The sequence below is a fragment of the Cynocephalus volans genome, chromosome 9 (assembly GCF_027409185.1).
Source record: "Cynocephalus volans isolate mCynVol1 chromosome 9, mCynVol1.pri, whole genome shotgun sequence".
NCBI lineage: Eukaryota > Metazoa > Chordata > Mammalia > Dermoptera > Cynocephalidae > Cynocephalus > Cynocephalus volans.
This window is the reverse complement of record NC_084468.1, coordinates 7,275,634-7,288,239: the sequence shown is the minus strand read 5'-3', so window position 1 is coordinate 7,288,239 and position 12,606 is coordinate 7,275,634. Positions and strand designations below refer to the sequence as shown.

The following is a 12,606-nucleotide window of genomic DNA, read 5'->3' as shown; positions in this document are numbered from 1 at the left end:
AACTCCCGCAGTTTTTGTTTGTCTGAGAAATATACTATTTGCCCCTCATTTCGGAAGGATAGCCTTGCAGGGTAGAGTATTCTTGGCTGGCAATCTTTGTCTTTTAGTATTTTGAAAATATCATCCCATTCCTTTCTAGCTTTTAGGGTTTGTGATGAAAAGTCTGATGTTAACCTGATTGGGGCTCCCTTATAGGTGATTTGACGCTTCTCTCTTGCAGCTTTTAAGATTCTCTCTTTGTCTCTGAGTTTTGCCAATTTGACTATGACATGTCTTGGAGAAGGCCTTTTTGGGTTGAATACGTTTGGAGATCGTTGAGCTTCCTGGATCTGAAGATCTGTGATTTTTCCTATACCTGGGAAGTTTTCTGCCACTATTTTGTTGAATATGTTTTCAATGGAATCTCCATTTTCCTCCCCTTCTGGAATACCCATGACTCGGATATTTGAGCGCTTGAGGTTGTCTGATATCTCTCTCAGATTTTCTTCCATGTCCTTGATTCTTTTTTCTTTCTTTTTGTCTGCTTGTGTTATTTCAAACAGCCCATCTTCAAGTTCAGAGGTTCTCTCTTCAACTTCGACAAGCCTGCTGGTTAAACTCTCCGTTGTGTTTTTTATTTCGCTGAATAACTTCTTCAGTTCAGCAAGTTCTGCTACATTTTTTTTCAGGACATTGATTTCCTTGTATATTTCCTCTTTCAGATCCTGTATACTTTTCCTCATTTCATCATGATGTCTAGCTGAGTTTTCTTGTATCTCATTCAGTTTCCTTAGAATTATCACTCGAAATTCCTTGTCAGTTATTTCAAGGGCTTCTTGTTCTATAGGATCTAGAGTATGAGATTTATTAACTTTTGGTGGTGTACTTTCTTGATTTTTTGTATTTCTGGTGTCTTTTTTTTGGTGTTTATTCATTGTGGCAGGGGGTTTCACAGTCCACCGGTTTAAGACTAATGACTAACTAGGATGTTGCTGTGGTTGCCAATTTGGTACGGCTCCCGCCGTGACTGCTCAGTTGGCCTCTAGTGTCTTGTGTGTGTGGTTGCCCCGGGTCTTGGGCTTCTCCGGGGATCCACCTTTCTGGTCAGCTTGTACTCTGCTGGGCTGGTGGATCACGTACCACAGGGTGTGTGATCTCTGTTGAGCTTTCACTTTCTGTACAGGACTTCTCCCCGTTCCGTGTGCTCTGGCCCAGGCTGTTAGATCGTGCAGTGGCGACCCCACCGGGTGTATGGTTTCTGTCGAGTCTCCGCCTCCCTGGCCGCACGTCTCCCCCCTCTGTGCACACTGTGCTGGGTTGGGGCGTGTCTTCTGCACCCCTCGTCTATCAGCTGGGCCTTCAAGACACTGCTCAGCACCGCCTCGCCCAGGAAGTCTACCAGGTTTCTGCTAGGCACAGACGACCGGTCTCTCTGGGTGCCTTTGTAGCACTGTGTAGATCTTTCTCGGGTCTTGTTCACCTTTGTATCCCCCCGGTATAAACCGAGTCTAGTGCCCGCCTGCAGCCTGCTCTCCGGCAGGTTCAAGCGGACCTGGGAACTCTCCTACCACACTATTCCCAACCAGAAATTCGTTAGGCTTTTTTCCAAACTGGTGGTCGCAGAGATGGTATCTGCCTCCCAGTAACAGGAAGTTTACCGGGGCCGGAGTCCAGGGTGTGGTGGAGTGACAGTCGGCCCGCCCGTACTTCCTAGCCCTCCCAAAACTGGTCGGGACGCCCCACACCCCCAGCCCTGCCAGAGAACCGTGGAGGGAGTGGGAGAGGAGGTCGGCCGGCAGGGTCCGGAAAGCCCCGCGCCAGGCCAAGCAAATGGGCTCAGTGATGGCCGAGCAGGGCGGAGCTGCCTGCACCTGGGAAAATGGAGGCAGCACCGGGGCAGTGAGTGGCCTGGTGGTGCAGGCCACCCCTTGTTTTATAAAGATGAAATCCTAAAAAGATGCTCCTAACGATGTCATCTCATATGCCAAATTGAACTTTTCCATTAACTTACATAATAAGCTTGAAGGCAAGACCTGCGGTAAAATATCACACTAAAGCCAGGTGCAAATGCAGTTAAGGGAAGAGAAGAACCAAGACACTGCTCTGCAACGTTCTTGTGTCTGTTGGGAGTTGGAGTCTATTCCAGAAACCAGTTTGGAAGTTTTGATCAAAATGCTTTCTCTCTTTTTAAAAATCAACCTTGTCTTTCTGAATGATGTTCTAGGTGACCTACATCATCTCTTCATCTGTTCAGTAAGTATTTATTGAGTGAGAAGCTGTCTTTTTCATCTCTGCATGTTTCACAACAGGGCAGACACTGTCTACGGGGTGTTTGCACATGCCATTCCCTTTGCATTTGAATTTTCTTTCATCCTTCCTTTACCTACGTAACTCCTTCTCTTTCAGATCTCAGCTCAAGCATCACTTCTTGAAGAACACTATTCCTGACAAGGCTAAATTCCTCAAAAGCTACCTGTAGTCTATTTTTGCAGTACCTGTCATATCTACAATGTTACCTGTTTGCATGAATCCTTTAACAGCTCCTTGAAGGCAAGGAGAACCATGTTTGTTTTTTCTCACTATTTTATACTCCATGCCTGGCATGGTATGAGGCACATGGTAGGCATTCAATAAATATTTGCCGAATGAATGAACTGATGAATGAATCAATTGATCAAGCCTTGGCATTGTGAAACATGCAGAGATGGATCAGACAGTTTTTCACCTCAAGAAACTTGGTGGAAGAGATTATGAATAACTCTTCTACCAGGCACCTGTGAAAAGTACCATAAGAAAAGCACAGAAAAAGAGCTATCAGAATTCAGAGGCAGAAGAGATGGCTTTTGGATGGGAAGGTAGGGCTGGGGCAGAGTGAGGGGTTAGGCTGGAGCAGGAGTTCTCAGCGTTGGCAGTACTTATATTTTGGGCCAGATAATTCTTTGTGGTGGAGAGTTGTCCTGTGCATTATAGGACGCTTTGTACATTCCTGGCCTCTGCCCACTAAATGCCAGTAGCACACCTCTCCCCATTTGTGACAAACAAAAATGTCTTCAGACATTGTCCCCAGGGGGCAAAATCACCCCTGGTTGAGAACCTCTGGGCTAGTCATGTACTATAGGACTGTGAGGAAACCAATCATTCATTCATTTGATAAATATTTATTGAATGCCAAATATAGGTGAGGCACTATAAAAACAAGAATGAAAAGCGGATAAGGTCCCTGACCTTGAAACTTACAGCCTAGGGACAAAGAGAGATAATAAACTATAAACTATGATTATTACTGAATAATTACAAATTGTGATTAGTGTTATGAAGAAAATATACAGGGTGGAGAAACAAACAAACAAGCAAGCAAACAGAAGGGATCTATTTTACAAAGAGTAGACAGAGAAGGCTTTCTTGGAAGAGGTAGTATTAAAGTTGAGGCCTTAAGTTTGAAAAGGAGACCACTGTGGGAAGAGGAAGAACACCACATGCCTGGGCCCTGAAGCAGGAAAGAGCATGGAGCCTTCATGGATGGCTGGCATGACTGGGCACAATGGATGGAGGGTGGGAAAGTGGGGAGGAGAGGTTTGAAATGAGGCCAGATCACAAGTGGTGACTGTGGTACAGAGGCTGGTGTTAATGCTAACTGCCATGGGGCACTATGGTGGGTTTACTCAGGTGGTGACATAATCCAGTTGATGTTTTAAAAAGACAATGGCTACTGAGTACAAACCGGTCCTAGCCGCTAGGAGGAATGTGACCACGAGTTACATCAGGGAATAAATAAAAGAATTCATCAAAAGTGCCCTAAGAATGAAGGGCAAGCCACAGTGGGCTTGCACCTATCTCTAGCAAGTGTCAAAAGCTTGGGAGAAGACAAAAGAAGGAGATGGCCATCAGGACTGAGGACTGGGAAATGGCAAGGAAGACATGACTGGGAACTGGCAATGAGGGGTGAGAGATTTAAATATGCTCATGAAAACATTGCCAAGGCAGCAAAAACCAGTGTCGCAGACTGGTACAGTGACACATGGGCAAAAATAGCGTAGCAGAGCCTAGAAAATTTTGTTCCTCCACAGGTATAGGTGATAACAAATACATGCATCCCCAACTTCATACACTGCTCTGTAAGTACTCATGGAATGAGTTTCATTGATAAGAGATAACGTACATACAGAACTACAAACAGACTAGAACATATTGCTGTTGTGATATCATGACTTTGAGGAAACAGGGTACAGCAGAGCCTATCCTGGCTCTGGGAGCTCCTTTCTGCTTTGTAGATATTCTTCCACTGCAGAATTGATCTATCTGTTACAATTCTGAGTTATTAAGTAAAAAGTGAAGACAAAAAGCTCAAAAGGAATGTCGGTATGAAAAAGAACACAGTCACCAAAGACATGGTAAAAAATATGCACTTACCTATAAGCATTAATATAATCTTTCCTGTGTTCCAGAAGAAAATCTCTCAGTTTGCCAATGTGAGAAACCTAAAATTAAAAAAGAAAGTAAATGGTTTATATAGATAGCTATGTTAAACCTGTATAAAATGAATTTTTAATTAATAGACAACGGAATGCAGGCTGCAGAAAGATTGTGAAGCTACAAACTGAGCAACTTTGGTTTTGGACTCTCATAGAGTCACTAACCTCCTGAGGGCCTTGGTCTCTATCCACTGTTCCTTCTACCTCTAATTGTTATGATTTGACATTATGAAAGGATGATCTCTAAGAAGTTAGAGATTAAACAAAATAATGCATGTCTAGTAACTATACAACACGTGCTCAATAAAGGTCAATTCCCTAAGGTCCTTATTGTTTTCTATCTAAAATTTTACAGATGACTATTCCGTCTTTCACGTGTTCTAGGGAACAGATTCTAAGGTTGAAGCTATCAGGTTTACAAATAGGGCTCAGGCAGAGCAGCAGAGAAAAAGATTCAAGGACAACGATTTATCTCGGCACAGCAAATTTCCATCTTCCCTATGGCCTCCTTCCATGGATGAACAAAAGGAACACAGAGGTATAGCTTTGCATTTGTGATGGCTGATTTCTACTGTGTATAATAAAAACCTACTCCAAAGCACCTACCATGTGTCAGATACTGTGCATGGAGCTAGAGATTCAAAAATAATTTAAAAAAATAAAAAGAGGTAGGAAGAAACCTCAGATCATAGTCGATGGGGACAAAGTATTTCCAGGAGAGAGTTATTAACTAGCCGGTGGCCTGCTCTTGTCCTCTGACCACTACTCACTCTGGCTTCCTATTTACACCCTTTGTACTCATTCCAAAACACACGTGGCTCCAGCCTTGAAAGGTCTGCTGAACTTTCATCTCTTCCATGAAAGTTTTTCTGTCAAGGCCAACTCAGACTAATTTTCACTTTGCTCTGAACTTAAAAAGACTTCTGCATACCACCCACTTGGCACTCAATTATACATGGCCATGTACTCTGACTTAACTTTTATAGACATGCTTCTTTGTGAATGATATTATGAACTACACAAGGAACTGCACAGCTTTCCCCACAGTTCTAAGGACAAGAAACACACAAGGCGATCAATAAACATTTGTGAAATTACCATGTCTAAATACAAAATGGTATTTATCACAAAAGAAACATTCTGGGTTTGTCTGAAGATACATCAGTAGGGATTCAGTTAAATATCCTACAAAGTCTAGATTATTATAAGTGTGGTTCAGAAAAAGTACCCTATGGCATTTTAAGACCACTATTCAAAGAAAAAAGAATTAAGTATGGCCCCAATATTGATTTATTTAATACAAAACAAACGATGATTGAGAGTCTGTCTAATATCCTGGCACTGTTCAGCATACTCGGTCTCTTTCTCCTCCCAACACCCTGTTGTGGGCACTGATTATCATTGTTCTCATTAACCAGTTTGGGAAAGTGAACCTCATAGAAGCTAAGTGACTCATCCAAGGTTACACATTTAGTACATGGCACAGCTCAGAGTCAAGCTCAGAACTGTCTGAGTCTGAATTCAGCATATTTCCCAATATACCTGCTGCCTTCCTCACGTTCTTGTTCCTATTTCCCACGTAAGCCGCACCACGAAATCTGACTTTCAAGTCCGTTGGGGAAAAAATTTAAGAGATGTGCAAGTAAGGTGTTTACCGCATCACTTACAAGATTTGACCAAACTACTCCTCTGTTTCAATACCTTCGACGGTGTCCATTCCCTTGACCTAACTCTTGCTAGGGGCCCCTGCTAGGGATCAAATACCTCAACTGCCTTTAGGGGCCAGGTAAACAATATAAATAAGTAAGGGAAGTAGATGGCTATAGAGCTGATGTGACAAGGCAGATTGATTTAGTTTATGCCATTTTTACTGTTTGAAAAGTGTTTTTTGTTTGAAAACCCCCCAGCACCCCATGTAGAAATTAGAAGTTAGAAATTATCCTGTACTTAGAAATACAGATGAAAAATTTTAAATTTTGCCTGCCTTTGCTGTTTCCTGCCTATGCTGTTCCTGGCTGATAAAACCAAGAGCTGTATCCAGATGTAACCAGACAACCTAGGGAAGGAACTGCCCTGGGGAAGTTCTTGCTGTCCCTTAGTGATTAACTGGCTTACCTTGGCTTCTGTAACCAGCTTGCGTTAGGCCTTGCCAAACCCCTCCCTCCTCATGCCAGGTGAGAGTTCATGACTATATGATAACTTTAACTATAGGACTATACGATTTTTTTGCCTGTGTGACTATGTGATTTTTTGCCTGTGTGACTATGTGATTTTTTGCCTTTAAAAAACCCCTCAAACTTGGACTCGGGGCTGTTTTCTTACCAGAATATCTGGGGAAGCAGTCGCCGGCCGGCTAATAAAGACCCTCCTTTTAAAATTCTCAATTGGGTGTTCTGGTTCCTTTTCTGAGCAACAGCCCCACAACATGGACCCCTGAACAATGAGGGAGTTAGGGGCACCAACCCCCAACACAGTCAAAAATACTCATATTCAACTTCTGACTTCCCCAAAACTTAACTACTAACAGTCTATGACTGACTGGAAGCCTTACTGATAAACAGTCTATTAATACATATTTTGCATGTTATATGTATTATATACAGCATTCTTACAATAAAGCTAGAAAAAAGAAAATGTTAGGAAAATCAGAAGGAAGAGAAAACTGAAAAAGATCACTGTTTACTGACAGCCAGTTTACAGGAGAGACGAACTGCTCACGCGGCGCTGATCAGCATCACACAGCATTTTAAGAGGATACAGCCAACACTTGAGCTCACCACAATGGCAACAGGAGGTGGCTACAAAATTACTACAGTAGGACAGTATGTCCTGCAGTTAATTTTATGTGGTTATGATTTAATACTGCATCTTTATGTTTGTTTACATTTCTCTTGACTGAGAATGGTGCCAGGAGTGATCAGCATTTGTGTGCCTGAGTTTTGATAACTTTTTATAACAGACTTGTATATTTTATGGTAGTAAATGATAAAATAGACCAGTACCTACATATATTTTATGTATTCATGACATACCTCACTTTCTTAATTTTTTCGATATTTCTAGGCTATGTGGTTGTCGGGTTAAGGGTCTGTAAAGCTAGATGATTACGCTACTTGATGAGTTAGGCAAATCATAACTTAAGTCAAAATGTTTCATTATTTTAGTTATGCTAAGTTTTACCATTTGTATTGTCTGGCTAGGGGTTAGGGCTCACTGACCCTTCAAACCAATCGTACAGACTGGGTCACAGACCCCTTACATACCAGGCTAGGGCTACCAGACCCCTCATGTGTCCGGCTGGGTCACCAGACCCCTCACGTGTCTGGCTGGGTCACCAGACCCCTCGCACACAGGTCCACAAGCTAGATAACTGGGAAAGATCCCTGGAGCCGTTGGCAGAAGACACGAGCTCAGTCCTCAGCAACAGCAGCTTACAGCAATAGTCGCCAGCAGCAGAAGCAGCAGCAGCGGTGGTGGTGGCCTCTCGGGGCATCCCAGGGGCCCTGGCAGCAAGAGCCTGCAGCAACAGCCTCCAGCAACAGCCTCCAGCAGCAGTAGTGGCCTCCCGATGCCCCGCGGGCATCCCAGGGACAGGGGACACTGTGTACCAGAGCCCCTTGTCCTTTATACTTGTCTGATAACCCAGGACACCTGGGTGCACATGCATATTTACATCAAATGATTGGTAAGATTCTGGACATCTGAGGGGCCCTGACTGTTTTCCTGTATCTTCCCTACATGTACCCATGTGGTTCTCCCTTTCCCTAGAATGCCCGACCCACCTTTCTCTCCAGGGCAATTCCTCCTCATCGTTCAAGATTCTCTTTTCCTCCCCATATCCATTTCCCACTCCTAGCCACAGCCAGATCTCATTCATGTAAGAAAATAATCTAAGTGATTCATTTTCAGAAATAATTCAGGCCCAGCCCAAAAGTTGTCTGACTGGTCCAGCCCATTCCTGGGGGTCGCTGAATAGATAAAAGTTGTCCTTTAGATGGTAATGAGTTAATAGCCCTTTACTGTTCTCTTCATTTCGTAATATTTCTCCTTTTACAGGGTTTTGGGAGGGCCTTTTTTGCAGTCTTGTCCTGAGCCCTCAGATAAAGAAATTTCCTACAAGGGGGTAGTAAATTGGGGTACTTTTAGATGTCATTGGGGAAGATTGTGCTCCCCACAGTACTCTCAGCCAATGAGGAGGTGGGGGCAGGGACTTGCGCACTAGGAAATAAATTGCTTGTTACAGCCCTTTCCCATGTGCCTGCCCATCAGACACCCAAACCTTGCAAGGCTGTAATTAAAGTCTCACTTTGCTGTACCTCATGTCTCCATGTCCGTCCCTTAGCCTTGGACGGGTAAGGGTGTTTCTCCCAATTTCCTCATAAAATGCTGCATGTGAATTTATTTCAGCACCTATTCTTTTGTGATGACCACAATGACTAGTTCACAGATTGATTTCCATTCACCAGACTGCAGGCTCCTAGAGGGTAGATAGCCTTCTCTCTTTCCCCAAAGCTTATCAATCACAGTTCCTGGTGCAAAGTAGAGCTTAATTTTTATTTTTTTAATTTATTTTTTTACTAAATATTGAATAAATAGTGGGTACTGAATAATCCCAGAAAGATAATACCTACTGTGGTAGGCAGAATAATGCTTTCCCAGCCTCCCCTCCCCAGCAAGATGTCCAACTCCTCATCCCTAAAACCTGTGAATACATTACATGGCAAAGGAGAATTAATGTAGCTGATGAATTAAGGTTCTGATCAGTTGACCTTAAAATAGGGAGATTATCCTGGATTATGCACATAAGCCCAATGTAATCACAAGGGTCTTTAAATATGAAAAAGGGAGGCAGAGGAGAGAGTCAGAGTGATGTGTTGTGAGAAACATTCAGTCCAACCTTTCTGGCTTTGAAGATGGAGGAAGAAAACCAAGGAATGTGGGCAATGTCTAGAAGCTGGAAAGAGCAAGATAATGGATTCTCCCCTAGAGCCTCCAGAATAGAACACAGTCCTGCCGACACCTTGATTTTTAACCAGGAGTTCAATTATGGACTTCTGACCTATAGGACTATAAGATAATAAATCTGTGTTGTTTTAAGCCACAAGTTTGTGATAATTTGTTACTGCAGAAATAAGAAACTAATACACCTACTTAGAGCTTAATATTCATAACAGTTTTTTTTAGGAGTCATAAAGTTATCCATTAAAAGTTTAAACAGGTCCAAAGGAATCTACTACACAGACTAGATCCAGCCACCCACCCCTTTACTCCATCCCCCACTTTTAGCCAGTTCTAGGCTGTAAGGATGGAACAGCACATGGGTATGAGTGCCAGAAGCAAGAAGGCCCCACAGGCACCTCACAAAAACATAATTATGAGAGGTTTCAGCTAAAGTATAACAAATGTGATCCCAATTTCATAAGCTCTGTAATGGCAAATTTCTATAAAAGGAGTTTATTAAAACAGAGTGAAGCTTGTTCAGGATTAAATGGAATTCTTGATAAGTTAAGAGGTGCTAAGTAACTCCTGACTTAATAACATCAGTATAATAACTCAATGCTGAACACAATGTATAAAATAATACTTTAGATGCAAAGAATGAAAATAAAGGAGCATTAAGATTTCCTTAGACATTTGAGAGCTCTAAAATTTCTATTAGATTCCTAAAAAAAACCCAAAACAACACACACACACACACACACACACATCATGAAAAATCAATAGGTCATTGATTTATTTAAATGGCCACACTTATGTCCCCAAACAGCATCATATGATAGGGTTATCTTGTAAAGAGTGATGTGACAGTTTAATCACATGACTACCATCATCTTTATAAAAATTCTTGGCCAAGCTCTGGTCTGTTTACTGTTAGGTTTAGTCCTGTTTTTGAGAATAAACTGCCAAAGACAGCATGTTATATTTCATACAATTCTGATATGCCCCTTACACTTTCAAATTTTTAAAGAGGTTAAGTAGTTGTATGCTTTGGATTCTCAATGTTTCCACATATAGTGCTAATTTTAAGAGTCACTTACATGGAAGAGTAGGAATACGCATATACCTAAAGGGAGTGCCTCCTACTGCTAGATGGAGAAAGGCCATTCCAGTGTCAAGTTTGATAAGGAAATAAGAGTAAAATGAAAGTACATTTGCCCTTTAAGTATCTAAAACTACTGTCAATTTCTTACAGTCTTGATAGCACTGAATGACATGGGGGAAATGGGGAGGGAAAAGGATCCTGAGAGGAAGGAAGGGATCATTGGTGAAGTCTCTGTGGGACCAGGTGGGTGACAAGATGTTAAGAAATAAAAATAGGGAGTGCTTTGGGAACCAAACCCACGTTGTGAGGCATTTCAAAGGCCTGGGCGGCAGGAGTGACACACCATTTTTACTGCTCCGTGCCTTTGTGACTGCTCTTTCTCTGCCTCCTTTATCACAGCCCCATTCCACCCAAAGAACCCCTGCTCATCCTTCCAGGTTTGGCTTCAATGTCATCTCCTCTATGAAGCCTTCCCTAACACCTCCCTCCATATTTGACAGATACATGTTTGCACTTTCCATTTTACATTAGAAGTATTTAGCTGTGACCCCCACTAGACTTCAATTAAGTTCCTCGAGGTTGGGATTCATTTTTGCATCCACAGAAGTGCCTAGATATTGAAAAGGGGGAAAGAGGGGAAAAAAGGGGACAGGTGGAATCCAACAGGAAAGACTTCAAGATCTGATAAATCCTGATGTACTAGTTGGATCAAAAAGGTATCAAAAGTTTCACACAGATTGCACTCAGATAACAAGTAAGCAATTGAAGAGGGGCAAGGCAGCTGTTTGTACAAATAAATCGTTCCTAGAAAAGTCCATGAGGTATGTTCAGAAGACGCAGCATCACCATGTAAAATCTATGAAGACTGTGCAGCCTAACATGCTTCCACAAGGAGACCATCTGTCCTTAGGAAGTGGACAATCGTTCATCTGGCGGATGGTCCACCATGCAAAAGAGTTTTTGTCAGTGAGCTATGGTTTGATTATACTGCCATATTATATTAAACATGTCCCTACCAGAGAGGATAGGTATGGACAAAAAATAGAGAATCCTGCATTTCTAACATAAACTGAAGTTTAAAATAAGAATTGAACTGTAGCCAAAAGAGAAAAGGAAAAAAGGGAAAGTAATGTGATAGTTATTTAATGTTTCTTCTATGCCTAGTCACTTTAAGTGGGTTATTTTATTTAATTTGACAACGACCTGTGGAAATAAATGTTTTTCTTAGTGGAAAGAAACCAAAGCCCTGAGAGGTAACATTACTCACAGAGCTGGTACTAGAACCCCTAATTTTGCTGAAGTAGCACGGGCTCCCTCAGTACCGTTAAATTAATGAATTATGTTGGTGTTTTCTAGTTTCATTTGATATTAAAATCATTTTAATGCCTGCTGTGTATTGTTTTCCTGGTTAAAGAGTCTGACACTTGGGTTGGCTAGTTAGTTCAGCTGGTTACAACATGGTGTTGTAACACCAAGGTTAAGAGTTTGGATCCCCATACAGGCCAGCTGCCAAAAAACCCAAAATTAAATAAATAAAAAAGAATCTCCTACTTAATATTTAATGATATTAAGGAATTAAAATGAATTTTCTTAGGTGTGGTAATGGTATTATATATGATGATCATGTTTTTATCTTTTTGTTTTTAGAATCCTCATCTATCTTTTAGAGATAATATACTGAACAACTTACAAATAAAATGAAAGAATACCCAGGATTTGCTTTAAAACAAGACAAGGGGAGGTAATAGATGAAACAGGATCACTATGAGTTAATAATTGTTGAAGATGGATACATATGTACTTGGGGGTTCCTTATATTATTCTGTCTACTTTAGCATATATTTGAAATTTTCTTATAATAAAATGTTATTTTGAAAAACCTCCCATTTAGTACTTTCTTCTTTTAATATTTTTAATCATTTTGAAGTATCAAACTAGTAATAACCACAATTAAACCGACAACTATATCCCCCAAATCTCTAGCCACTTTATTCCTAAGTACTTGCAATCTTTGCTTAAATTCCATTTAACAGGATCAACACCACTTAAAAACAATCAACAACAAAACCTTCATTCAGAGTTTACTCTGAGCCAGGCAGAATTCCAAGAACT

General features: G+C 41.5%; 1 protein-coding gene across 2 annotated transcripts in view; it reads right to left on the bottom strand.

Moving 5' to 3' along the window:
- STX18 (syntaxin 18) overlaps positions 1 to 12,606 on the bottom strand; it is a 127,511-nt gene that overhangs the window by 55,177 nt on the left and 59,728 nt on the right. For both annotated transcript variants that reach the window (XM_063108103.1, XM_063108105.1), the window contains exon 2: positions 4,390 to 4,457. In XM_063108103.1, coding sequence (XP_062964173.1) covers positions 4,390 to 4,457 — 68 coding nt within the window. The remainder of the gene's footprint in view (positions 1 to 4,389; positions 4,458 to 12,606) is intronic.